The sequence below is a fragment of the Solanum dulcamara genome, chromosome 2 (assembly GCF_947179165.1).
Source record: "Solanum dulcamara chromosome 2, daSolDulc1.2, whole genome shotgun sequence".
NCBI classification, from domain to species: Eukaryota; Viridiplantae; Streptophyta; class Magnoliopsida; order Solanales; family Solanaceae; genus Solanum; species Solanum dulcamara.
Genome location: NC_077238.1, coordinates 82,400,166 through 82,425,737, shown reverse-complemented (window position 1 = coordinate 82,425,737; position 25,572 = coordinate 82,400,166). Strand labels below are relative to the sequence as shown.

Here is a 25,572-nt window from a genome sequence, read left to right as displayed (position 1 = left end):
AAAGAGTGAGAATAAAAGTACGTCGAATCATAACAAATGTTTAGGATATTATGATCACGGGTGAAGACATGCTAAAGTATTTCTTTAACACAACAAATTTCAAGATCTATAAGAATAATGTCATCTTTTAATTATGTTTATGATTACTTTTTTTATTAAAAAAAACACAGGATTATTAGGTTGCAAAGCCTAATATTTGGATGAAGCAAACTTGGATCCTTGTAGTACCTAGTTTCACCTATGTTGACTAATATATTTCAAAAATTAGTTCGAACGTAATATACCCGTATAAAATGAAAAAGGACAAAAGATAAGTGCTTTTCAAATAATTTAAAACTAAATATATAGTCAAATATCACAAAAATTAACAATTAATTATGTGACCTAATAATCAATGAAGTAAGTTGAGAATCATAAAGTTAAGTGATTAAGCCATAATTTTCACTAAGAAAAAATCGAAAGAAGTAAACACATAAACTGGTCAAAGGGGGTTCAACATCTACATATAAACATTAAGCTGGCTCCGCCCTAATAAGATCATCTCAGATTCAAATCTTAACTCACACAAAAATACGTGAGTGATTTCTTCACAATTTTCACCCGTCTGGTTATTGGTATGAGCTGACAAGTATTGCGTATCATAAAAATTAAAATGAAAATTAATTGACCAAAAATGGTATACAATCTTTTTTTTTTTTTAAAAAAAATATTTAAAAGAAAAAACAAAAAACCAAATGAACACTCCACTCCCACCCCACCACGCCATTTTTTTCTCCCCACCCCCTTTTCTCACCCCCTCTGTCTATCACCCTTTTCCACATTGTAAAGAAACAATTCTTTTTTCTCTTTGTCGCAAGAGAAAATCCATTCTTTTTTGTTTTTATCAAAATATGATTTAAGGGGGGTCTTCTATTGCCACACCCAATTGGGAATATCTGATTCAAGGTATTCAATGTAATATCCAATCTTGATATTTGTATGTGCGATTCATTTCTGTATTTGATTTCTATATTGTGTATAATAGTCTTGAAATTTGAGAACGCATTATTCGTTTTAGTCTCAAATTGTTCATTTCTTGATTCAAAATGCAATTTTTGGATGCAAACATTTGCTTTGGTTGTTCTTGTTTATGTTGTTGTGCAGATTAATTGGTGTCTTGCATTGGTTGATTTCTGTATTGTGTATAATCATGAAACCCCTTTTGTGTTTTAGTCTTAATTGTTGGTTTAATTTGTCTGTAATGTAGTTTCTCTGTTTAGATTATTGCTCTTGTTTATGTGGGTGTTCAGATTAATGATGTTTGCATTGTTTGGTCTATCGGAAACAACATCAAGGTAGGGGTAAGATTTGCTACTTCCTCCCCTCCCCATACCCCACTTGTGGGACTACACTGGATATGATGTTGTGGTTGCATTGTTTGGTCTCTATAGTGTATAATAATCTTGAAATATGAAAACCCATTATTCGTTTTAGTCTCAAATTGCTCATTTATTGAGTCAAAATGCAATTTTTGGATATAAACATTTGCTTAGGTTGTTCTTGTTTATGTTGATGTGCAGATTAATTGGTGTCTCGCATTGGTTGATTTTTGTAATGTGTATAATCATGAAACCCCTTTTGTGTTTTAGTCTTAATTGTTGATTTAATTTGTCTGTAATTTAGTTTCTCTGCTTAGATTGTTGTTCTTGTTTATGTGGGTATTCAGATTAATGATGTTTGCATTGTTTGGTCTCTTTGAGCTAAGGGTGTATCAGAAGCAACGTCTCTATCCCCACAAAGGTAGGGGTAAGGTCTGGGTATATCTTACCCTCCCCAGACCCTACTTGTGAGACTACACTGGGTATGTCGTTGTTGCATTGTTTGGTCTCTATATTGTGTATAATAATCTTGAAACTTGAAAACCCATTATTCGTTTGTCTCAAATTGTTTATTTCTTGAGTCAAAATGCAATTTGTGGATACAAACATTTGTCGTTCTTGTTTATGTTGGTGTACAGATTAATTGGTGGCTGCATTGGTTGTTTGTATTGTGTATAATTGTGAAGCCCTTTTCATGTTTTAGTCTTAATTGCTGAGCATTGCTTGGTCACTATATTGTGTATAATCTTGAACCCCATTAATATTATAGATTCAATTTCTCATTTATTGTGTCTGTTAATGCAGGCTTTGGCTACATATTTTATTTAGGTAGCTAATGCTTTCCGGGTATGCAGATTAACTGTATGCATTTCTTGATATATGCGCAAAGTCTGGAACTTTTTGCAAGATTTACTACATAAGTCTCAAGCTGGGGTGTAGATTTTGGAAGGATTGCTGTTTGATGAGTCTTTTGATTGCTAGATCATTCGGGTTTATGCAGATTAATGATGCCTGCATTGCTTGATATATGCATAAAGTCCCGAGCTTTTGGCAAGATTTTGGAATAATTGTGGTTTGGCAATTACTTGCTTGCTGGACCATTTTGGGTGTGAGTCATAATAGCAGTATCATGCAAAGGTATGGTGACAACTACATGGAAAAAGTTTGTATATCCTTGTTGGAAGCCTACATTAGATAATGAAGGTGAAAATAGCAGCAGTAGAGGAGGAGATCCAGGTGGCAGTGTTGATGGATTGTGGTGGTATAAAGATTCGGGGCACCATGTTAATGGGGAGTTCTCGATGGCTGTAATTCAAGCGAATAATGTAATGGAGGATCAGAGCCAGCTTGAATCGGGGTCAATGAGTTTGGTTGAAACAGGTCCTCAGGGCACCTTTGTGGGAATATATGATGGCCATGCAGGTGCTGAAGCTGCCCGGTTTATAAATAGTCGCCTTTTTGAGAACGTCAAGAGTATGCTTTTTCTTCTTTCCTATGCTTTGCTTCAAATATCTTTTGTTTATGTTTCCTGCAGTAACTCTAGGTAGTTTATCAACTATTGTATATAATGCACTCATACAAAACACACGCACACATTTATTTCCAGTTTGTGCTTCATGTTATATGTCTCCTGTTTGTAGTAAATAAATGTTGTTAAATGTGTTACTGAGTCATGCTTAGACACTAGATGTAAAGTATGTTGAGTTCTTTGCCTCACTTAGGCTGTGGTTCCTTGCAGACACCAAGGCGCTACTGTGTGTTCCTTAGAGGTCAGGGGCTCTGTCTTGAAATGGAAAGGACTAAAAGATACATGTACAGATACCCCTTTATTCACATAAGCACATACTTTATTTACACCATGAACTAATAGTTTCAATTGCTATATTTTAGTTTCCTTATCCAGGTATTGCAAATTACTGAATGTGAGCCTTAGTTTCAGTACCATTACAGGTTCCATGTCCATGTAATATCCATAGTACGCAGTCATCACAAAGATGTCATGTTTCGTAACTCAAATCATGATAAAGTCTCTTGGGTTTAAAGTCCGAGCACGTTCCATGTCCATGAAATATCCATAGTACGCAGTCATCACAAAGATGTCATATTTTGTAACTCAAATCATGATAAAGTCGCTTGGGTTTAAAGTCCGAGCATCCATCTGCTAATGTACAAAACCTCCAATCATAAAAAGAGATCAAATCCTAGATTTTTGTTGCTAGGCGACTTTCTCTGCTTATATCTCATCACTAAAAACTAGCAAAGCAACCCATTAAATATTGTACCCATAAAAAGAGAAGATAGCAGATCTCATCACTCATTGTATTTTTTTTGTTTTTGGGTTAATTGACCCTTGAGGGGGATCAGGGGCTGAGCAACACCCCTAGGTCTTATCATAGATAGAAAATAAAAATGGAATACAAGGAGGGGGACATAAATCTTACCTCCAATCCTATCGTGGTCATAAGTCGGTCATCCTACTAAGGACGGCCAACTCATTCCAATACTAGAAACGGAACCTAGGATTACTAAGCACCTAAGAAGAGAGGACTCCTCTCAAATACAAAATATCTAGGAAAGCATAAATAAGGGAGACTTTCCTCTTATGAAGTAAGAAAAGAGAATCTTCAAGAACTAAGACCTATTCAAGGAAGCTATAATTTAACACAAGAAATAGCCTAGATGAAAAGGATAAAGTACCAAAAAGGTGGTACAGAGGTATCTGTACCAAAACTTGGAAATGGACCAAGTGTGACTAGATGATCTCATGGAGGCTTCTTTATCCTCTTTAACTTCCTTCTTCTAATGTTTGTAACTCCCATTTTGTCTAACTTGTTGTAGTTTCTTGTTTTTTCTGGTAGTTGTTGCAAATTGAAGTATTGTTGAGGAGTGTCATCACTCATGTATTATGTTATAGAAAAGTTGGTTAAACCTATCTGCTTATTCCATAAAATAGCATTTGATTAGCCTCGCTTCCTGCTTACCCACTCCCCTCCCCATAAGAAAGAAAATACTCCAGTAAAGAAAGCTTTGATGATTCTCTCTCACCCTTTGAAATGTGAACACACTCTTCTCCTCTTGCATATGGTTGGAAGATTGCTGATGCGTATGTTACTCACTCGACAGCTTTTTGTGATGCAGAATTCACCTCAGAGGATCAAGTAATGTCAGCCGATGTTATAAGCAAGGCATATTTGGCAACAGAAGAGGAGTTTCTTTCTCTTGTGAGAAAGCAATGGCAAACTAGACCCCAAATTGCTTCAGTGGGATCATGCTGCTTAGTGGGTATTATATGCAGTGGCATGTTATACATCGCAAATGCTGGAGATTCTCGTGCGGTGTTAGGAAAACGGGAGAGGGCTCTGAAAGAGGTCAAAGCAGTTCAATTATCTTCTGAACATAATGCGAGTTTGGAATCTGTCCGTGAGGAACTGCGTTCACTGCATCCTGATGATCCACATGTAGTAGTTTTAAAGCACAAGGTTTGGCGTGTGAAGGGAATTATACAGGTATTTTAGTTGCATGTTATCATACTCACTGTGCGGTTCATTACATACACTTATTTATTGGATCTTCTGACTGAATTGCCATTTCCACCCATAGGTCAAAATGCTAATTTGTATAAAGAAACTATTTCAGTTTTTTTGGTCTTTCCCCTCCAGTGAGGAGGTGTGAAAGATTGGATATAGTGTGTGCAAGGAGAGGTAGAGGTTGGCCAAAAAAGAATTGGAGAGAGGAGATTAGACAGGATCATAGGATATAGCGCAACTTCATCTTACTAAGGACATGACCTTAGATAGAAGGGTGTGGAGGTCGCGGATTAGGGTAGAAGGTTAGTAGGTAGTGGAGCATTGTCTTATTTTTTCGACTGGTATTGGCTTGGTGGTGTTTGTCGAAGTATTGGCCATATTCTTGTAGTTTCTTGCTTTTGATATCTATCATCATCTGTTGTTTATTGTGTTTCGGTTATCACACTATTTTGTTTTTGTTATTGTTACTTTCTTGTATGCTCTACACTGCTTTCCTTATTAGTTGCTATGTTTTCTTCACTCTTTTTTTTTTCCTTCTTATTTTTATACTTGAATTTGTTGCACTTGAGCCTAGAGTTTTTCGGAAATAGCTTCTCTACCTCCAAGAGGTAGGGTTATGGTCTACACTCTACGCTCCCCTCTTGAAACCTCACTTGTGAGATTTCACTGGGTATGTTGTTGTTATTGTTGGTCTCTCCTGTCCTATTTTTGGACTTCATTTGGCTGCGCTCATTATGACACTTTCTCTTGAAAGAAGCACATGTGACCAGGAGGTCACGGGTTCAAGCCTTGGAAACAGCCTCTGGCAGAAATGCAAGGTAAGGCTGCGTACAATAGACCCTTGTGGTCAGGCCCTTCCCCGGACCCTGCGCATAGCGGGAGCCTTAGTGCACCGGGCTGCCCTTTTTATTTGGCTGTGCTCATTATGACACTTTCTCTTGAAAGAAGCACAACTAGAATACGTTCCTCCTCTTGCTAAGCTTTAGTGAGGGAAGAATATTAAAAAAGAAAACACTCGTGCTACTATTTCATAGAATCTTTGCAACATATCTAAGCTGTCTGAAACAGATGACATCAGCAGAGATATTATGATGCTGAAATTTCAATATATTTGCAGGTTTCAAGATCAATTGGTGATGCATATTTGAAAAGAGCAGAGTTTAACAGAGAGCCTTTGCTCCCTAAGTTTCGATTTCCTGGAACATTCCAGAAGCCTATTCTCCTTGCTGAGCCATCGATATTTGTGCAGAAGCTCCTTCCAGAAGATCAGTTTCTCATATTTGCGTCAGATGGCTTATGGGAGCATCTCAGCAATCAAGAGGCTGTGAACATTGTCAGCAGTTGTGAACATCATGTAAGATTGTCCTCATTTTTTTTTTTTGATAAGGAAGAATATCCTCGGTTATCAGTTCTTCTACTTTTTCTTGTCATCATATCATTCTCATTTGTTAACAAGAGCAAGAGAGAGAGAGGGCACTTCCTTCTCTTCCTGTGTGCATATCTTTGATGGTAAATCTCCATTAAAAAGGAACAACTTATGTGTAGCTTGTGATTAGATGCAGCTGTTAAGATCTCTCTCTTAGTAGATCTTTTTCCATATCCTCAGTTTTCGGAGAACACTGACTTGTGTTATTTGTAAGTTCTCGGTTTTCCAGCAATGGGTGCGGAATTCTCTAATAAATCTGCTATTTAGTTTTCTTGCGATATTTACATGTGTTCATATTTTTATTTAATAACTTGGGACAACAATAACATATCCAGTGTAATCCCACAAGTGGAGTCTGGGGAGGGTAGAGCGTACACGGAATTTATCCCTACCTTGGGAGGTAGAGAGGCTGGTTCTAAAACAAGAATAGTGTATAAGCTTAACTAGCCATTTCCCTGATTAAACCTTAGATTGGTGGCGTTTAAAGATGTTTTAGATTGTAAGAAAGGGAAAAAGAAACAAAGACTGTGCAAAAGAAAAGAAAAGAAAGGAGAGAAGAGGAAAGCGGAGGGATATCACTTCCGTGTTTTTGGTTTTACCTAAATAGACTAGGAAGTAGTAAGCATTTTTGATATGAATGCCTATGATTACAAAAGAGACCTTGAGATTATGAATTAAATATGTATTATTTTTATTGAGTAGATCTTTTTCCATTTGGTTTTAAGGTCTCTTTTGGTGTTACAAATAGTTTGATTATAGGTCACTTCATCTCTAGGTACAAGTGAAACTTAAGTTTTCACGTTAATGAAATTTGCTCCCTATTTTCTTATAACAAACAATAACATACCCAGTGTAATCCCACAAGTGGGGTATGGGGAGGGTAGGATGTTCATAGACTTTATCCCTACCTTTGTGAGGTAGAGAGGTTGTGTCCGATAGACCTCGGGTCAAAAAAGTACAATCAAAGCAAGATATAAAGGAAACTAAAGAAAACAAATAGCAAGACAAACAAAGCAATCAAGGTAACAAGTGGTAGTAGTAGTAAAAAAGAAGAATAAGATACTACGTGAATACTAGGTAAAGTACTAAATTACGGAGAAGATGAGAAGAGGAGACTAGATCCTTGCTTCTCCCTCATAAGAGTACTACAACACACAGCTAACTACTATCCTTCCACACTAATCCTCGATCTCAAAACTTTCCTATCTAAGGTCATGTCCTCAGTAAGCTTGCTCCCTATAATCTCATCTCTTGCCAAAATGAATGCAAACTTGGAAAAACCCTTCCCATCTCGATCCTCTCCTTTTGTGTTGCTTCTTTTCTTTCATCTAAAACATCATCAACAACAACAACCATGCCTCAGCCCTAACCAGCGGCTACATGAATCTTCATTGTCAATGTTATTGCATTTAAACTCATCTCATGCCAATATTATGCAAATACAAATAAGAAGTATCATAAATTCTCGATAGTTTGTAAACATAAGTAATCTATGGGTATGCTGTTGTTGTATCATTCATATTGAATCTTGAGGGGTGGTCACCATGAAGTGTTTTTTCCTTTTTGTGGTTGTTTATATAACTGGCGTTCAGTTTCCACATGTATGCTTGTACTTGTGCGTAATGTGTTTCACTAGACATCAACACTAGTGAGTTGATTCTTTGCATGCAAGTTTTGTTTTCTATATGACCTGTCGACTTCAGGTAGCCATGATTTACATTTGACCGACTGTTGGCACTAAAATTATTATGTCAGCTGCTTTCGCTATTGAACTAACATTTCCAAATTTGTACAGGGCATCGCTAGAAAACTTGTAAAAGCTGCCCTTCAGGAAGCAGCGAAGAAAAGAGAAATGAGATACGCAGATCTGAAAAGGATAGATAGAGGAGTGAGGCGACATTTTCATGACGATATCACGGTCATAGTTTTGTTTCTTGATTCTCACTTGATTAGTCGCAGTTCCTTCCGTGCACCAGTGGTTTCCATAAAAGGAGGCGGAGGAAGTCATGGAGATGCCAATACCTAGTATAAGTTACCTCTAACCTACCTAGGTCTAATCCCTCGAGTTTATTATGAGTTCAGAAAGTGACAGAGAGAAAAAGAAAAAAGTATGTATAACTTTGCTCCTTGTGATCTCACCATAAATGGTAAGTTGATGATTATGCCACGAACATTGCTTGGGGCAAATTTTGTCAAAAATTTCCACTCATTGGCATATGAAACTTTGAAAGTTAAGGGAAAGACTAAAAACAGATTTAGTTTGTGAAGTGATGTTAAAAGACTCCATATTTGAGTGCTCACAATTACTTTTCTTGAATTCAATTGTTTTTCTTGTCAACAACCATTTAATCCAAACAAATTTTATTTTTTGCTGTATTTCGATGTTTGCAATAACTTGATTCACATTTTTACTTTAACTCGATTCACATATTTACTTTGCTTCTTACATACATATGTTGGGTGTGTGGGGTGTGTGTGTGGGGTGGGGGGGAGACAGGTAGGGCCAAGGGGTTCATCCAAACCCCCCTTTGTGCAGAAAATTACTCTGTTTATACATTATTAAAATTATTATTTTATATATATAGATGATGTGGAATCTCATTTGACTTCTTCGTGTGTTTAATTCTTTTTTGAATTCTTAGTGAAAATTCGGCCTTGGTCACTGCATAGGTCTTTGTGCAGCATCTTGGTAGGCAAGTGATATCTCTCTATAGAACTTCTTATTGCTTTTCTGCATAATGGTGTTATAGGTATGCACCATGCTTCGACAAGGTTAAATTGCTGTCTTTTGGCAGGCAATTATGTTGTTTTAAAACCAAGAATTTTCCGACGACCAATGGCACATGGTTCGAAACTCAATGGATAATGGGCCTGCCTCACTCTTTTCCATTGAAATATCAATATTTTATATGATATCTGGCCATTCCCTATAAAATTGACCAGCCTGGAATCTTAATATATTTTAATATATAGACTCAAGAAATAATTTCATTAAGAAATATACTTCAGGTTCATGAACCAGTATGGCATGCATTTTAAGATAATTTAATGCAAATATTCATCAAAGACTTCATTGTGTACACTTCTACACGTTCATGTACGAGCTTGGAATTTTAAGATTACGCAAATCTTATCCCTGAGATTGGTACAGAAATTGTTTTAGATAGATCCTCAGCTTAAGGAAAAGACAATCCAAAACAGTATAGAGAAAGAAATAACGGAAATGAAAAAGTCATGACAAAATACTATAGACAACCTGACAAATCATCCTGAACAGTAGCCATAACAAGACAAAATGGTAAACGACTTATAATATGGGATGGTTTGGGGTTGATGATGACTCTGTCAAAGTCAATGTAATTATAATAGAACTACTTGTATTTGAGTTGCAAGCCAACAGCTAAAAGAAAGACTTCATCAAGAGTTCTGAAATTTCCTATATAATGTTTCATCCGAACGAAAGCGAAAGGCACACAAGATGGATCCAACCTACGAAAAAGCTCACGAAAATATTATGCAAGCAGCTCAGATACATTTAGTTGTTGCTACTCTAATAATGACAGTCACCTTCACAGCTGGTTTCACATTGCCAGGAGGTTTTAACAGCGATATCAATAGTCCTGATAAAGGGATGGCATTCTATTAAGAAGAACAGCATTTGTGCATTTGTTGTTACGGATGCTATTGCCTTTACATCCTCAGCTGCTGCTGTATTCACCTATTTCGTGATGGCAACAAGTGTAATATCTGTGACAGAGTTGACAGTTGAGATGCAGCTTTATAAGATTGCAACTTTTTTGCAGCTTGTGGCGATGTCAGCTGTTGTAATTGCCTTTGTAACTGGTATGTATGCTACTTTAGCACATTCAGTTGGCCTCGCGGTTACTGTCTGTGTCATCGGTTGCATCTCTTTCGTTATGTACTTGTTGGTTACTTGTGTTCTTGGAAGCAGTCCATATAAGAAGAACATGAGTAGAGAGCGAGAGACATAGTGAATGCTACTAATTGATCATGTTATCATGTCATGCTTGACCAGGAGAGTTACCTGTTATTGCAGGTCAATATAACCTGATAGTGTAAAAATTCTTTACGACATGACATAAACTCTTTGCCAAGGAGTAAGATTTTCTAATTCATAGAAAAAAATGGTGGAGATGTTCATGATGACAATGTATTATGTAAAGCCTTACATGGTGTAGCAAGATAGGCTGCAAATGTATTTCCAGAAATAGACAATATTTTTGTGCACTACTACTACTATTACCTTTGTTACACATTGTTTTATGCTACCTTTTTATCAGTTCGTTGGAAAAAGAATGACACATTTTATTACTGAAAAAAGGAGAATTTCCGACAGGCATTCTGACGGATATTCGATGGATTTCCGGAAATGTTTGCTGGAAATTTCTGTTTTTTTCAGTAGTTTTTCTATATTTCCTTAATGAAAAGTTTTTATAGTCACACAAGGCATATTTAAGACTGCATGTTTTAAAATTTTCATAACCGCACAAATGTTGAAGATATTTAAGAGTTAAAAGACCACAAATTTCGAAAGTCTTCCTTGATTAATCTTTGTGCTAAGTCAACCTACGACCTAACAAAGTGAAACAGAGAAGGAAATTAAAATACACTTTGGAGTAATACATGTTTCATGAAATGAAATTATAAAAGAATAACGTAAATAACAAATCCCTTTCTTTTGGTCAAAGGCAAATAGTGATACTTAGATTTTTATTTTAGAGATTCTTGAAGAAGAGTCTAATATAATTAACTTTTTCTCTATATAACGGTTTTGCAAGCAGGGTAAAATGAATTCGGAGCTAGCAAGACAACAGAGGTTAGATAGCTCTGACGGGAGGAAAAGGAAGGTTGAGGTCATCCACTCATACGTAGGACGATGAATTCGGATGATAATGAAACAAGAGAAATCAAAGATATTAAGGATAAAGCTCAAACAAATCTAGTTGTAGCTACACTACTAGTAACGCTCACCTTTGCAGCCGGTTTCACACTACCAGGAGGTTTTGAGAGTGATCGCGATAGCCCTCATAAAGGGATGGCGATTCTAGTAAAGAAACCGGCTTTTTGTGCATTCGTTATCACGGATGCCATTGGCTTTGTATGCTCTGTGGGGGCTGTGCTTAGCTACTTGATCATGGCAGTGATTCGTCTGCCCACGACCAGACGAGAGCTGAAACTTCTGATTAAACTTTCCTGGGTTGCAGCAAGTTTGCAGTTCCTATCAATGTTCTCTGTTGTAATTGCATTTGTAACTGGTTTGTCTGCTACTTTGGCACATTCAGTTGGTCTAGCTACTGCTGTTTGTGCCATTGGTTGCTCCTTTTTCCTTATTTATATGTTGATTGGTTATGTTATAACGAAAGCAAAGGAGGAGCCAGTAATTGGATCTCCTTCGTTTGTTTAGAATCGTCTTAATTAGTGAAAATTCTAGCTCCGTCACTACTTGTACTGTTTAACATATTAATTAATGTAAATATGTGCAAGCTTTGTATTTAAGAGAAACTTTTATAGCAAAATTATTGTGAATTCTTATTATTGTACTATGTAATATATTATCCTGGTTTGTATGCCTAAATCACTATAGAAGTTGGATGGAACTTGTTAACTTTAAGAACTAATAATCATGTCTTTTGTCCATGGTGGTATTTAAGGATGTAATTTAAGTCATATGTATAATTAAGGGATGTATATGCTGACAAGTTTTCTATTAGACCCCTGATTAATATGGGATAAAACACATGTTCAAAAATTAGTAGATGTATATATCTTCATATATAGCATAGTTATCATAAAACAAAACCAAAATACGCTATCAACCATGTCAGCAAAACGTGTCTGATTGGTACACTTTGAGCCTACTATGGGTGAACACGGCCTACTTGAGGTGTTTAAATGGAAAATTGTGGCAACTTTAAGTGCCTCCATATTAAGCCTATATAGAATGATGATTGATACATTCAATGAAACAGTCAGTATGACAGACAAGCTACTTTGGACTGAAAGATCCTCTTGTCTATTAGCATACTCGAAAGCCTATGAGATGGTGGTTCGAGTCATCCCATGATTAGTGAAGAACACAGTCGATCCTTAAGGTCGGGGAAAAGTAGAACAAACAAAAAAGACATAATTTAAACCAATAGCTTTCATCCTGTCAACAGCATTTGCAAAGACAATTCACATTTCAAATGAAGTCTGTCAAGATTAATGAAGACCTTGCAGGTCAATATAACCTGATAACATAAAAATTCTTTACGAAAATAACATTAAACTCTTCTATTTGCTGAGGAGTAAGATTTTCTAATTCATAGAAAACAATGTTCACGCTGGTAATGTATAACCGTACAAGATATAGCAAGATAGGCTGCAAATGCTTTTCCAGAAAAAGGGGAATTTCCGACAGGAATCCGGTCAAAAATTTGTTGGATTTGGCTCGTCAATAAAGTTTCTGACGGATTTTCTGTGGATTTCCGAAAAACGTCTGCCGGAAATTCTTGTTTTTTCAGTAGTGTTTCTATATTTCTTTAATGAGAAGTTTTTATAGTCACACAAGGCATGTTTAAGACTACACGTTTCAAATGTAATGGAATATTGAAGACCACGGATTTTAAAAATCTTCCTTTCTTGATTAAACTTTGTGCTAAGTCTAACTACCACGAACAAAGTGAAAAGAAAGGGAGGAATTACAATATAGTTTGGAGTAATATATGTTTCATGAAATGAAACTATAAAGCAAAACCCAAACAACATATTGTCCCTTTCTTTTGATCAAAGGGAAAGTTTATCTAGCAAATCCCTCTCTTCCAATCAAGGCAAATAACAAATTCCTTTCTTTTGGTCAAATACAAATAATGATACTTTAGATTCTTATTTCAGAGATTCATGAAGAAGAGTCTAATATAATTAACTTTTTCTATATAATGGTTTTGCAAGCAGGGTAAATGAATTCGGAGCTAACAACACAACAGAGGTTAGATAGCTCTGACGGAAGGAAAAGGAAGGTTGAGGTCATCCACTCATACATAGGACGATGAATACGGATGATAATGAAACAACAAAAATCAAAGATATTATGAATGCAGCTCAAATACATCTAGTTGTAGCTACACTACTAGTAACGGTAACCTTTGCAGCCGGTTTCACACTACCAGGAGGTTTTGAGAGTGATCGCGATAGCCATAATAAAGGGATGGCAATTCTAGTAAAGAAAACGCCTTTTTGTGTATTCGTTATCACGGATGCCATTGCCTTTGTATGCTCTGCGGGGGCTGTGTTTAGTTACTTTGTCATGGCAGCGAATCATCGGCCCACGACCAAAGAAGAGCTGAGGGTTCTGATTAACATTTACAGGGTTGCAACAATTTTGCAGTTTCTATCAATGTCAGCTGTTGTAATTGCATTTGTAACTGGTTTGTATGCTACTTTGGCACATTCAGTTGGTCTATCTGCTGCTGTTTGTTCCATTGGTTGCCTCACTTTCCTTATTTATGTGTTGGTTTTCCATCTTATTTACAAAGGATTGAGTGGACGAACACCAAATCAGTAGTGGCGGAGCCAGAAATTTTACTAACGAGCCAGGAATTGTGTCTTCTTCGTTTATGTGCTTCTTTATATTTTGAATTGTCTTAGTGAAAATTCTGGCTCCGTCACTATCTAATATTGTTTGACATATTAATGTAAATAAGTGGAAGCTTTGTAGTTAAGAGAACTTTTATGTCAAACTTATTCTGAATTCTTTTTATTGTACTATGTAATATATTATCTTGGTTTATATGCCTAAATCACTCTAGAAGTTGGATGGAACTTGTCAACTTTCAGAATTAATAAGCATATCTTTTGCCCATGGCGATACTTTAAGGATATAATTTATGTCACAAGTATAATTAAGGGATGTTTTGGCCAAAATTGAACAAAACATAAACACAACAAGATATTTTTGTTGATAAATTTTCTATACACCCCTGATTAATATTGAATAAAACACGTGTTCAAAAATTAGTATATGTATATATTGGTTCCTAGGATATATCATATATAGCATAGTAATCATAAAACTAAACCAAAATATGCTATCAACCATGTCAGCAAAATGCGTCTGATTGGTACACTTTGAGCCTACTACAAGTGTGATCAATCGGAATGAGGCCTAGTTGAGGTGTTTAAATGAAAAATTGTGGAAAGTTTAGATGTCTCTGTATGTATTAAGCCTATATAGAATGATGATTGATACATTCAATGAAACAACTAGTATGGCAGACATGCTACTTTCTTGTAGGACTGAAAGATCCTCTATCCAAAAGGCAAAACAAGAAAACAACAAATTAAATATTATCCCTTTCTTTTATATGAAGGCAAAAAGCTAAGCAAATTATTCCTTTCTTCTAGTCAAGACAATCAATGTTACTTTTTATTTTTCTATTTTTGAGATTCATGAAGAAGCTAAGTCTAATATTTCTATATAATGGTTGTTACTTTGCAACCATGGATAATGAATTTTGGGAAGGAATGGCTATATTTATAAGGCAGGATCCAGAAAAATCCCGCGAAAATGTTATGAAGGCAGCTCAAATACATCTAGTTGTGGCTGCTCTAATAATGACAGTGACATTCACAGCTGGTTTTACATTGCCTGGAGGTTTTGACAGTGATAGTGTTAGCCTTGATAAAGGGATGGCGATTCTATTAAGGAGTAGAGCATTTGGTGCATTTGTTGTTACAAATGCCATCGCGTTTACATGTTCAGCTGCTGCTGTATTCACCTACTTCGCCATGGGAGCAAGTATAACACATGTACCAGGGTCAGTTGAAGGGTTAATGGTTACAGAGTTGATAGTTATACTACGCCTTTATAAGATTGCATCTTATTTGCAGTTTGTGGCAATGTCAGCTGTTGTAATTGCATTTGTAACAGGGACATATGCTACTTTAGCACATTCTGTTGGTTTAGCTGGTACTGTTTGTGTCATAGGTTGCAGCTCTTTCCTTATGTATGTATTGGTTATTGTAATCTGGTTACAACTGGTGTAATGTAACGTTTGTGACATCGATTGTATCTCTTTTCTTTTGTACGTATTGGTTATTATATGTATGTTGGTCAGAGGCATCCGGCTCCTCTTCATTTCTCCTCTAACCATCAAACAGACCCAAATTTAAGTTCTTTAGTTCGAATGAAAGAAGAAGAATCAGCCATGTCAGCGAAATGTGTCTAATTGGTACACTTTGAGCTTAGTATGGGTGTGTTCAATCGGAGCAAGGCCTACTTGAGGTGTTTAAACGGAAAATTATGGCAACTTTAGGTGCCTCCATGTTAAGCCTATAGAGAATGATGATTGATACATTCAATGAAACAATCAGTATGACAAACAAGCTACTTTCTTGTAGGACAGAAAGATACTGTGTCTATTAGCATACTCGTAAACCTACGAGATGGTGGTTTGAGTCATGTCATGATTAGTGAAGAACACAGTCGATCCTTAAGATCGGGGAAAAGTGAATGAAACAAGAAAAAAAGACAATTATTTTTAAGCCAAAAGCTTTCATCAAGTCAACAATATTTGCAAAGACAATTCACATTTCAAATGAGTCTGTCAAGATTCATCAAGACCTGATGTTTCCTCCGGTTTTGCTCGTTTCGATGGAGGTGAACAACACAAGTGTGTATCATCTGATTCATGATCTGCATGAGCTTTCTTGTCCGGTGAGTTCCCTCCAGAACTTGAACGATCATTCAAACTTACAGGATCTTTCTCGAGTGCTTCTGATTTGTCGTTGGGAGGTGAATGCTTTGTCTTGGTGGATGGTGAAGGATGTTCATTTGTTCTTGACGATGATACCTTTACATCTTTCCCAATGTCCTTCGTCTTCTCAAACATCATTTCAAGGTATTTACCTTGTTCTTCGATCCTTAACTGCAACTTTCTCTGGATCTGAGCAAAGAGATATGTTCCAATTATAAATATACTTGATAGAATTTTTTTTAAATCACCATAGTTGATAGAAAATACAAGTATTAGAGGTGATCAAAGACTAATAAATAGGAAACATGAAAAGGAGAAAAGATGATAAAGGAATCAGCTCCAAGCTATATTGCTCAGACTATCCAAAAATATTGCCTCACCCCTGTTGGATCCTCTAAAAATGTACTACTTTTGGAAGATCCGACAAGCACCCGTCAGCATTTTTGAAGAGTCCGAGCAACACAAGCTCCAAGTTGAGAGAAGTAATTCTTTTCAACTGTGCAGTACTAGGCGCTGTTTTGGTGACTTAGGGTCTGTTTTCAAGTAGTTTCACTCAGCAAAGCTTCTAACTACCAGCCACATAAGTAATACAGATATTTTTTCCGCTACATATGCCATAACTAATGATCAGCTAAAATGGAGTAAGTGACCATGTCATCTGCAATTTGAGGGAGTTTCAAGTTGTTTAATGTGGTGTGCTCTCCCTCATCCCCGCAAGGATTCAAACCAGAACAATATCATAACTTCACATTCGAATACATCGAGATGTTGCTAAAATAGAGATAGATTTGGATATGTGTCTACACAGATGCACAATGCACAGGATTTTTGAGATTGCATTCTCAATTATTCAAAGATTGACTTCTGATTTGACAATGAAAATAGGATCAAGAATAGATACATGAGTAACGGTGGAGACTTTGATCGTTTACACACCTCAAGTTGCTCATGAAGCTGCTTTTGGACTTCCATCTGCATTCTTAGTGCTTCTGTTATCCCCATGGTCCTATTACCAAAATGCAGTTATAGTTTTAACAATCGGACATGACAAAACAAGAACTTCAACTGCATCATCCAGGGAACGGAAATTGCAACCAGAATTAAATTAGAATTTAGCTGCTATCACAAGAATTCTGTATGCTACACTTCCGACCCTTCTATCGATGCTTCCAAACAGAAGGACATGGACAAACCATGCATGTAAATGCCAAGTTTGTAAATGATGATCTTCATTTGTACTTTGGGACTGAATTTTAATTTTTTGGCTAGTCAAACTAAATTAAAATAAAAAAGACGGGGAGGGAGTGATATCTGCAGTCATAAAATAACACATTCTTACATGGACTTTTTAGTAAAAATGACAATCGAATAAACTTTGCTCATATGACATTGTGTGTAACGTTATGCTCCATAATGAACACATATCCAAGATGTGTGATGGCTGCATAATCAATAGATATGCATAGTGTGACAGCAAATACTTACGTTTTCAGGTCCACAGATGGCATCTCTGTCACACTGATGGTCTTCTTTTCCGGTGTTCCTGCAATGAGATTACGATCTCCTGAATTTCAATCTTTTCATCTCAAAAGCTGTGGGAACGTCCAGTAGACCATCAACAAATTTAACTTAGATCCCTAATTTTATTCACAGTTGGGCATCACTTTGACACATGCACAGGAAACTAGAGATGAAGGAAACACAAGCATAGAGATGTAACAAGCATGTTTTTCGTCTTAACAAGATGTATGCTGAGCCCTTGACGGATGCAAAAGTTTATCAACTAATCAAAGAGGAAATTTCTACCTTCCCAGGGTTCTGGTTTGTATCTGGCAGTTCTATATTTCTGAAATGCAAAATGAGATGTATAAGGTAAATAAATTGTCACCCCATAAAAGGTTAATGAGAAGGATTTATTATACCTGTAAGTGGCTTTTGACATGATAGATGGTTAGGGCTTCAACATTCATGAGCTTCAAGACTCCCTTTGGTGTAGCTTCTGTAAAGTCAAATTCATGAATCCGATATAATAATGTTAAACGTTAACTCTTACTTATCCTAATAGCTAAAATGTGAAACAGAACATAGAAACAAAGAGGTCTACGCACTTTCACTACCACCGAGCTTACTGACAGCTTCTACAAAGACTTCGTGAAGCTCGGGTGTCCATCGCATGCGAGGCTTTGTCAGCGCTGCGGTAGACGATGGGCTACCAACTGGGAAACTTTGCCCAGACGATGCAGCAGAAGCAGGAAGAGGAGGAGGAAGAGGATCGGACTGGCAAGCAAGGACTTCAGATGCTCCCAGAAACTGATTTGAAATATGAGAAATCAATGTCAAATAAAGCATAAAGAAAACAAGGAACTCGTACCATACAATCAAGAGTGGTTCCTATGCAAAGATGTGTTTAAAGTGTACAACAATATAAAGTTTTGTTTAATGCACATAAACAAAAAAGAGAAATTTCTATGATAAATGCAATGGTGATTAACCTGCCCAAACAAACGGCTCTGAAACAAACAAAAAGGTGCATACTGCACCCACAAAGGAAACATTAGCATAAAGGTTACGGAACGAACCTTAGTTTCTGGAGGATTGATATCAACAAGAATATTGCTCCAGCTCGAATCCAAAACATCATCATCATTAATTAGCTGATCAGCCCACTCCTGCCAATCAGATCTCTTAGCCTGGTCATCAGATGTCATGACAATTGCAGGGCTTTCGACTTGGTCATTCTGAACAGGAACATTCGTAGAAAAATCGATAGAGTCATGATAAGCATCTTTGCCCCAGGAATTATTGCTGTTCTCCATGGGGTAATTATCCAATGATGTTGAATGTATGCTTGAGAGTGAAGATTGGCAGGTTGCCACAGAAGCTTCACTTGAAATAAATGGATAGTTACATGGCCTATTTTCTTGAGAGAAGGTAAAAGAAAGGTGAAAATCTTTGAGGGGTCCAGAAGAGGAAGATAATAGATGCCCTACTGTTCCACTCTTAGATGCTGACGGGATTGCTTGTGAGGTAATGAGGTTTGTGGTTTGTTCCTTTTCTGTGAGCACATGAAGAGAATCTGGAACTTTTATATACTTCTCTTCCAATGACGGCAAAATATATAAAGATGTCGACATAGCTCCACAGACACCCATGTTACTGTGCTGTGCTTCACTAGATCTTTGAATACATAATGCACGGCGCATGTTCATTTTTTCCCATAAATTGAATTAATAGAGACTTTAAGATTAACACAACAGTTTCAACCCACTCCGTTGTGCCACTCAGTCAAAAGACGAATTTTACAATGAAGGTTCTCCTCCTTGTACACCGTACATCTGTGCCAAAAAAGACAAAGCTACATCAATGAAGTTGGAGTATGAGTGAAACTGATCGAGAAAATTATAAATCGACACCTGATCCAATCATGACATGTGACCATTCACAATAACCAACAAGAATTTTAAAGGTTGACGTGGGAAAAATTTCCAGGTATTTCACAGAGAAAAGAACACATAGCGATGAGCATAATACAGCAATCTGAACTCCTGATGCGAAATATGATCATTAAGCTGGAAGAAGATAGCTACTGATCAGGAAATAGATGGATTCTCTCTAGAGATATCACATCCATATTGGAAGAAAGACAGACTTTAAGCAACTGTGAGAAAAAAATTGATGATCCACCAACCAGCATACTTAAAGGAAGAACAGGTCCATGACCAACCGTAAAACCTTTTACTCCTTTAGGAATTTTAAGCGACACTTTTTTCCACAAAATTGTGGGTAGGGGAAGGGGAAATGGGGGAGGGGATTGCAAGGTGAGGAATCGAACCTTCACCAACAAGGTGAAAGTTCAGGTAGGTAGCCAACCAACTGAACTACTAAGATTCTCCCTTTTAAGTGATACTTGATCCACTATATTTACAAGGAAATGAAGACAACTTAGAGAAAGTTGATTGCTGATGAAAGGTGATAAATTCACACAAAATACTTGAGAATTCTTCATATGCACATTAAACAAAAAAAAATCAAGACAAAGCAAAACAAGGAAGCAAATTTCAACCATCCTTTGATTGCTGTTCACAGAAGAATGGCAACTTTACAGCCCTACATCAACAGTTGAATAAATTGCTAATGCCTCCTACTTCACATGTTCTTTCAGTCCGAATTCAGCTAACATATAAGCCTTATTTTGGTTCAATATTGCATATCATTCTTATGCCAATTGTGCATACTGGAACCCACATCTGTCCAACATGAATCACCTTTAAGCTATGTTTTTGACCGCAGAATGATATCATAGAGAATAATTACCTTCTTGAAGCTACCAAACTTACATTGTAAATGCTGCCAAAGATAGGCCAAATGCATGCAACATCGAAAGCCTCAAAATCCCAAGTTCGAGATAATACTTTCTTTTATTAGTATTGATATCTTTATGAATGGTATGACATCACTAAAACAGTGTGTTAAAAGTGCGCAAAGCTCTGGTCATAGCTACTATGAATACAAGATACATCATTTACGAAGGCCATGTTGCACCAAAAAGCTAGAGAAATACGTAATACATTTATGTTTAAGGCTATTAGCCTGTTTGGATTGGCTCATTTTAAGTGTTTTTAAGCCAAAATAGCTTTTAAGAACTTTTGGAGTGTTTGGGTAAATTTTAAAAGTGCTTATAAAACTTGTTTTTAAGTCAAAAAGACAAAACAAGAAGAAGCCAAAAGCAATAAGCCCATCCAAACAGGCTCTATGTATGTCTCTTTTTTGGCTTCAAAAATTCTGTTTTTTTTTTTATGAATACTTATGTGTATGTTGCACTACAAACAATACTAATTAACCAATATATCATAGTACCTCATATTTTATGACAATTTTTGAAAATGTTTCAACGCTATCAGATTAAACTATAGTAAGCACCTAGTATGGTCAATTCAACTCCAACATTCCGATTTCTAGCAGAATGCAAAAATTACTGATATAGAATACAGCCATTTATGACAATGCACACCACAATTTCAATTTCTACCAGAATCCATGATAGATAAGTAAACAATTTCACAACCCATTAGGCTTCCATTGAGATAATGATTCTCCTGTTGCTCAAGGCAAACGAATTTGGAACCTAAGTCCCTTAGAATTTTCAGCTCCAAATATTTTTTTTTCTTGTTACATTTGCTCATAATGTGGGAATAGAGCAAACAAATCCATAATTCAAAACTCTTCCTACTGTAAAACCCGTTTTACAAAGGAATAATATATTAGTAGCAGGCTAGTCATTAAAGTCATGGAAAGCTGCAGCTATATTGATAAGGCGGGCTCTACAAGACAAAGATTTCTAGACAGGTATAAGGAAGACCTGCTAAGCAAGGTAACTAGTGCAACAACAAGATCTACTACAGCTAAACTCCAATCTAGTTGACATCGGCCATCGGAGTATATGAATCCTCAATATCCATTCCACTCTATTTGGACTCTTTTTCTTTGGTTACTTCTCGACATTTTTTTACCATCATACATATCCTAAGCAAGAAAGATAACAAGAAACCTAGTACCAAATGACCAGGACAAGTAAAAAAGAAAAAGACTACAATTACAACTAAACCAACTCCAACGACACTTTCCAATCAATCGATTCATACCATCAACCTCCATCAACACAACCAGAGAGACTCCATTTCACTTTAAACAACCCTGCAATTCAAATGAAGTTTGGCCCAAATTACTACTCATCATTTTCTATCGCCTAACGATCTCAACGTGGTCATTAGAAACCAAAGGGAAAAAAAGGAACAAAATGACAGTCAAAGAATCAACTTAAGCCAGCTCCCTAAGAACGACATAAGCAATCAAAATCCAAACTTCAAAAGACTAAAACAAAAAGTTTCTAACAACAACAACATACCCAATGTAATTCCACAAGTGGGGTCTGGAGAGGGTAGGGTATACGCAGACCTTACCCCTACCTCGTAGAGATAGAGAGGTTGTTTCCGATAGACCCTATGCTTAAAATGAAGTATTTCCAAGCAAAAAGTTGCTACCTTTCTGAAAATTATCGACAATCCAATTCAATAAGGCAAATTCAAACCATACAGCACAATAGAATTTTTTTTTAAAAAAAGAAAAACAAAAGGAAATAGAATTCAAGAATCAACTGAAACTACAGCTGAAACTCCACATGGGGTTCAGGTAAGATAAGAATATGAACTTTAAAATCCAAATTTCGAAAGCTTCCACAGCAAAAAGTTTCAAACTTTTCTGAAAATCATCAACAACCCACTTCAATTAATGCAAATTCAAATCATACAGGCACAACAGAAATTTAAAAAGAAAAAGAGAGAGAGAGAGTGAGAGAAACAGAAAAATTGGACTCCATAAGCATATAACAATAATAACACAACATTGATCACATACATTCAACTGAAATCAAAGCTGAAATTCAACATGAGGTTCAGGAAAAAGATAAGAATATGAACCTTAAAATCCAAAGAATCTGACTTGAGCAAACAAAATCCAAACTTCAAAAGCTTCTACAGCAAAAAGTTGCAAACTTTTCTGAAAATCATCAACAACCCACTTCAATTAATGCAAATTCAAATCATACAGGCACAACAGAAATTTAAAAAGAAAAAGAGAGAGAGAGAGTGAGAGAGAAACAGAAAAATTGGACTCCATAAGCATATAACACTAATAACACAACATTGATCACATACATTCAACTGAAATCAAAGCTGAAATTCAACATGAGGTTCAGGAAAAAGATAAGAATATGAACCTTAAAATCCAAAGAATCTGACTTGAGCAAACAAAATCCAAACTTCAAAAGCTTCTACAGCAAAAAGTTGTAAACTTTTCTGAAAATCATCAACAACCCACTTCAATTAATGCAAATTCAAATCATACAGGCACAAAAGAAATTTAAAAAGAAAAAGAGAGAGAGGGAGAGGGAGAGAGAAACAGAAAGATTGGACTCCAGAAGCATATAACACTAATAACACAACATTGATCACATACATTCAACTGACATCAAAGCTGAAATTCAACATGGGGTTCAGGAAAAAGATAAGAATATGAACCTTAAAATCCAAAGAATCTGACTTGAGCAAACAAAATCCAAACTTCAAAAGCTTCTACAGCAAAAAGTTGCAAACTTTTCTGAAAATTATCAACAACCCAGTTCAATTAAAGCAAATTCAAATCATACAAACACACACAAAAAAAAAAAAAAAAGAAGAGGACTCATAAGCATATGAAAACATTAATACAAGATTGATCACATACATTAAACTGAAACTAAAGCTGAAATTCAACATGGGGTTCAAGCAAAAGATAAGAAAATGAACCTTAAAATCCAAGAATCTGTCAAAGAATTCGTTTGGCGCTGGAAAAATGGCGGACTCAGAAAGAAAAAAATAATGGAAAAGAACAAGAAATTGGAAAAATTTGTGAATGTATGTTTTTTTTAAATAAAAAGATTCCAATTAATCTCTCTTTGATGACTTACCAAAAAGTATTTGAGTGAATGATTGATATTGAGATGATATTTTGGATTATCTTAGCTCTTTTGTTTTGACACCCTACCTCTCTACACCAATTATTTAATTCTATAGCGATGTCTAAATAATATTACTTGATCAATCTCAATTTACGTGACATAATTTATTGAATTATATGACTTTAAATGTGTGCTGAGTATATAAAAGATGTTTATTTATATATCTAATATTTCTATTATGTTTTGCCAATTAGGAATTCTTCTCTTAAATTAGAATATCACAAAGAAAATAATCATCAAGGGCAAAGTAAAAATTTTAAATTTGTGATTTCTGAATTATAGAAAAATATAGTTTATTAAATTTTAAATAAATATAAGATTAAACTTAAAACTATATAATTTTGTCGAACTTGTAGAAATTGTTATGTTGAATATTATAATTACAAATTTTAAACAAGGAAAAAAATGTGATTTAACTTTTATATCATTTTCTTTATCCCTTTATTGATCATAAATTCTTGTTATGGCCTATGAATTGACTCATCTTTATTTCAATATTTGAAAATTTAATGCAAAAGAAGTGATTCAAAATAACACATTTTTAGGTGGGTCCCTTTTCAATTTATTATGAATCACTTATTATTTTTATTTTTTATTAAGTGATATTCGTTTCAAGATTAAAATTTGCGATAATGAATTTTATTTTAACAATAAAGCATTTGATTTTAAATTTAATATTTACTATCTCACCACAACCTTTATAGACCACTAATTGTGATTACGTTTTCATTTGCTTAAGGGTAATTAGTGGTGACCAATGAAAGTTGAGATTATAATATTATTTTATGTGTGATTGGGGAGTCCCACATTAAAGTAGGCCTTTTAATCAGGAGTAATAAATAAACTATTGGCTCATAAAATGAGGTCCACAAATTTCTGAAATTTTTTATAGTCCCCTCCTTCATTATTTTAATCCTAAATCATGGATTAATTGACAAAATTGACCAAGCTACTAAAAGTGTCATTTATGTTGAGTGCTTGTAAAGACTCATATTATTTTCACTAAAAATAATTATTTTTAGAAATGTGATGTCAAAAATAATTATTTTGTTTTGTCTATATTAAAGATATTTTCAACCAATTTTTTGTTACTTAAAATATTTGAAGGACAAAAATTAAATACTACCTCAAAATTAAATTAAATGTATTTACTATCAAACAATCCACCTATGAGATGAACTTAAACTAGCTAAACTTTGGTCAAACCTAACAAAGAAAATGAGTTTCTAACACAACTTTGAATTATGCTAAGCCCAAAAAGATTAGCCTTAATTAGATGAGGTTAGGCAGAAAAAAGGTAAAAAGAAGAAACCTTGTTTATCATAATAAGTAACAATATGTATTAATTAATTATAATAAAGTGATAGTAATACGTAAAGGCACATGCCATATGTTTGTTGAATTGATTCTTCGGCAGATTCAAGATTTAAATCTGATCAATTCAATTTTTAAAATCTTAGCACTGAATTTATAGAATTATCATTTTAAAATCTGCAAAACACATTATGTTTTTGAATCAATAATCATCTATTTTTTTCTGTTTTCCAAAACCTACAAGGAAAATAGTATATGAATATTCACCTATTGTTCATCAAACATCACTTTTCAACTGATCTTTGGTCCTAACTATAGGAAACTTTAGATCTTTGGTCCTCACTTCTGCTTCATCCAATTTTTTCCTACCTACACCCCTTAATATTTCTCTATATATTACTACATTTTTAAGCTTTATTGTTTTGTTAATAAACTTTTAACATCAAATTGATTCTCCCAAATGGGATATTATTTTTCACAATCAAATCCTTCAACTTTCCTTCTTAATCAATTCCTCCTCAAAATATTCCTTCTTAATTTTATGTTACAATCTTCTAACACCACTAACATAGACTTACATCAATTAGTTTTCACAACATGTACTCAAAATCAAACATTACAAAATTATGATTTTTCA

General features: G+C 35.3%; 5 protein-coding genes and 1 pseudogene across 10 annotated transcripts; 5 read left to right on the top strand and 1 right to left on the bottom strand.

The window, feature by feature from the left end:
• Positions 1 to 775: 775 nt before the first annotated feature.
• LOC129881133 (probable protein phosphatase 2C 38) lies at positions 776 to 8,628 on the top strand. 3 transcript variants are annotated; one of them, XM_055955494.1, is made up of 5 exons: positions 776 to 945; positions 2,213 to 2,831; positions 4,497 to 4,864; positions 6,003 to 6,239; positions 8,107 to 8,628. In XM_055955494.1, the coding sequence occupies exons 2-5, from the start codon at positions 2,498 to 2,500 to the stop codon at positions 8,335 to 8,337; spliced, it is 1,170 nt and encodes a 389-aa protein (XP_055811469.1). In that variant the 5' UTR covers positions 776 to 945; positions 2,213 to 2,497; the 3' UTR covers positions 8,338 to 8,628. The 3 variants fall into 3 exon arrangements, with proteins under 3 accessions (XP_055811469.1, XP_055811467.1, XP_055811470.1); XM_055955492.1 differs by having other exon boundaries at positions 2,163 to 2,831; XM_055955495.1 differs by lacking the exon at positions 776 to 945 and adding an exon at positions 3,097 to 3,170 and having other exon boundaries at positions 2,742 to 2,831.
• Positions 8,629 to 9,755: 1,127 nt separating this feature from the next.
• LOC129879057 (protein ACCELERATED CELL DEATH 6-like) lies at positions 9,756 to 10,330 on the top strand (annotated as a pseudogene).
• LOC129879041 (protein ACCELERATED CELL DEATH 6-like) lies at positions 10,069 to 11,828 on the top strand. The gene is made up of 2 exons (XM_055953502.1): positions 10,069 to 10,154; positions 11,114 to 11,828. Exon 2 carries the CDS (start codon positions 11,209 to 11,211, stop codon positions 11,734 to 11,736), a length of 528 nt encoding a protein of 175 aa, XP_055809477.1. The 5' UTR covers positions 10,069 to 10,154; positions 11,114 to 11,208; the 3' UTR covers positions 11,737 to 11,828.
• A 1,450-nt stretch (positions 11,829 to 13,278) lies between these two features.
• LOC129881132 (protein ACCELERATED CELL DEATH 6-like) lies at positions 13,279 to 13,969 on the top strand. The gene has a single exon (XM_055955491.1). The coding sequence runs from the start codon at positions 13,360 to 13,362 to the stop codon at positions 13,873 to 13,875; it is 516 nt and encodes a 171-aa protein (XP_055811466.1). The 5' UTR covers positions 13,279 to 13,359; the 3' UTR covers positions 13,876 to 13,969.
• A 490-nt stretch (positions 13,970 to 14,459) lies between these two features.
• On the top strand, positions 14,460 to 15,397 carry LOC129881131 (protein ACCELERATED CELL DEATH 6-like). Its single transcript, XM_055955490.1, has one exon. It carries the CDS (start codon positions 14,727 to 14,729, stop codon positions 15,354 to 15,356), a length of 630 nt encoding a protein of 209 aa, XP_055811465.1. The 5' UTR covers positions 14,460 to 14,726; the 3' UTR covers positions 15,357 to 15,397.
• A 365-nt stretch (positions 15,398 to 15,762) lies between these two features.
• On the bottom strand, positions 15,763 to 23,652 carry LOC129881130 (protein PHOSPHATE STARVATION RESPONSE 1-like). 4 transcript variants are annotated; one of them, XM_055955488.1, is made up of 8 exons: positions 23,571 to 23,652; positions 18,646 to 19,401; positions 18,175 to 18,376; positions 17,989 to 18,065; positions 17,873 to 17,912; positions 17,552 to 17,609; positions 17,003 to 17,072; positions 15,763 to 16,255 (listed from the first exon to the last, which is right to left on the bottom strand). In XM_055955488.1, the coding sequence occupies exons 2-8, from the start codon at positions 19,273 to 19,275 to the stop codon at positions 15,917 to 15,919; spliced, it is 1,416 nt and encodes a 471-aa protein (XP_055811463.1). In that variant the 5' UTR covers positions 19,276 to 19,401; positions 23,571 to 23,652; the 3' UTR covers positions 15,763 to 15,916. The 4 variants fall into 4 exon arrangements, with proteins under 4 accessions (XP_055811463.1, XP_055811462.1, XP_055811464.1 ...); XM_055955487.1 differs by having other exon boundaries at positions 23,410 to 23,576; XM_055955489.1 differs by lacking the exon at positions 23,571 to 23,652 and adding an exon at positions 22,543 to 22,630.
• Positions 23,653 to 25,572: the final 1,920 nt, after the last annotated feature.

Coding starts and splice junctions, on each gene's coding strand:
- LOC129881133 (XM_055955494.1), top strand. CDS start 2,498: ATGGTGACAACTACATGGAAAAAGTTTGTATATCCTTGTTGGAAGCCT. Junction 4,865..6,002: donor GTGTGAAGGGAATTATACAG/GTATTTTAGTTG, acceptor ATATATTTGCAG/GTTTCAAGATCAATTGGTGA. Junction 6,240..8,106: donor TCAGCAGTTGTGAACATCAT/GTAAGATTGTCC, acceptor AAATTTGTACAG/GGCATCGCTAGAAAACTTGT.
- LOC129879041 (XM_055953502.1), top strand. CDS start 11,209: ATGAATTCGGATGATAATGAAACAAGAGAAATCAAAGATATTAAGGAT.
- LOC129881132 (XM_055955491.1), top strand. CDS start 13,360: ATGAATACGGATGATAATGAAACAACAAAAATCAAAGATATTATGAAT.
- LOC129881131 (XM_055955490.1), top strand. CDS start 14,727: ATGTTACTTTTTATTTTTCTATTTTTGAGATTCATGAAGAAGCTAAGT.
- LOC129881130 (XM_055955488.1), bottom strand. CDS start 19,275: ATGAACATGCGCCGTGCATTATGTATTCAAAGATCTAGTGAAGCACAG. Junction 18,066..18,174: donor TAAGCTCGGTGGTAGTGAAA/GTGCGTAGACCT, acceptor TTGACTTTACAG/AAGCTACACCAAAGGGAGTC. Junction 17,913..17,988: donor ATGTCAAAAGCCACTTACAG/GTATAATAAATC, acceptor TTTGCATTTCAG/AAATATAGAACTGCCAGATA.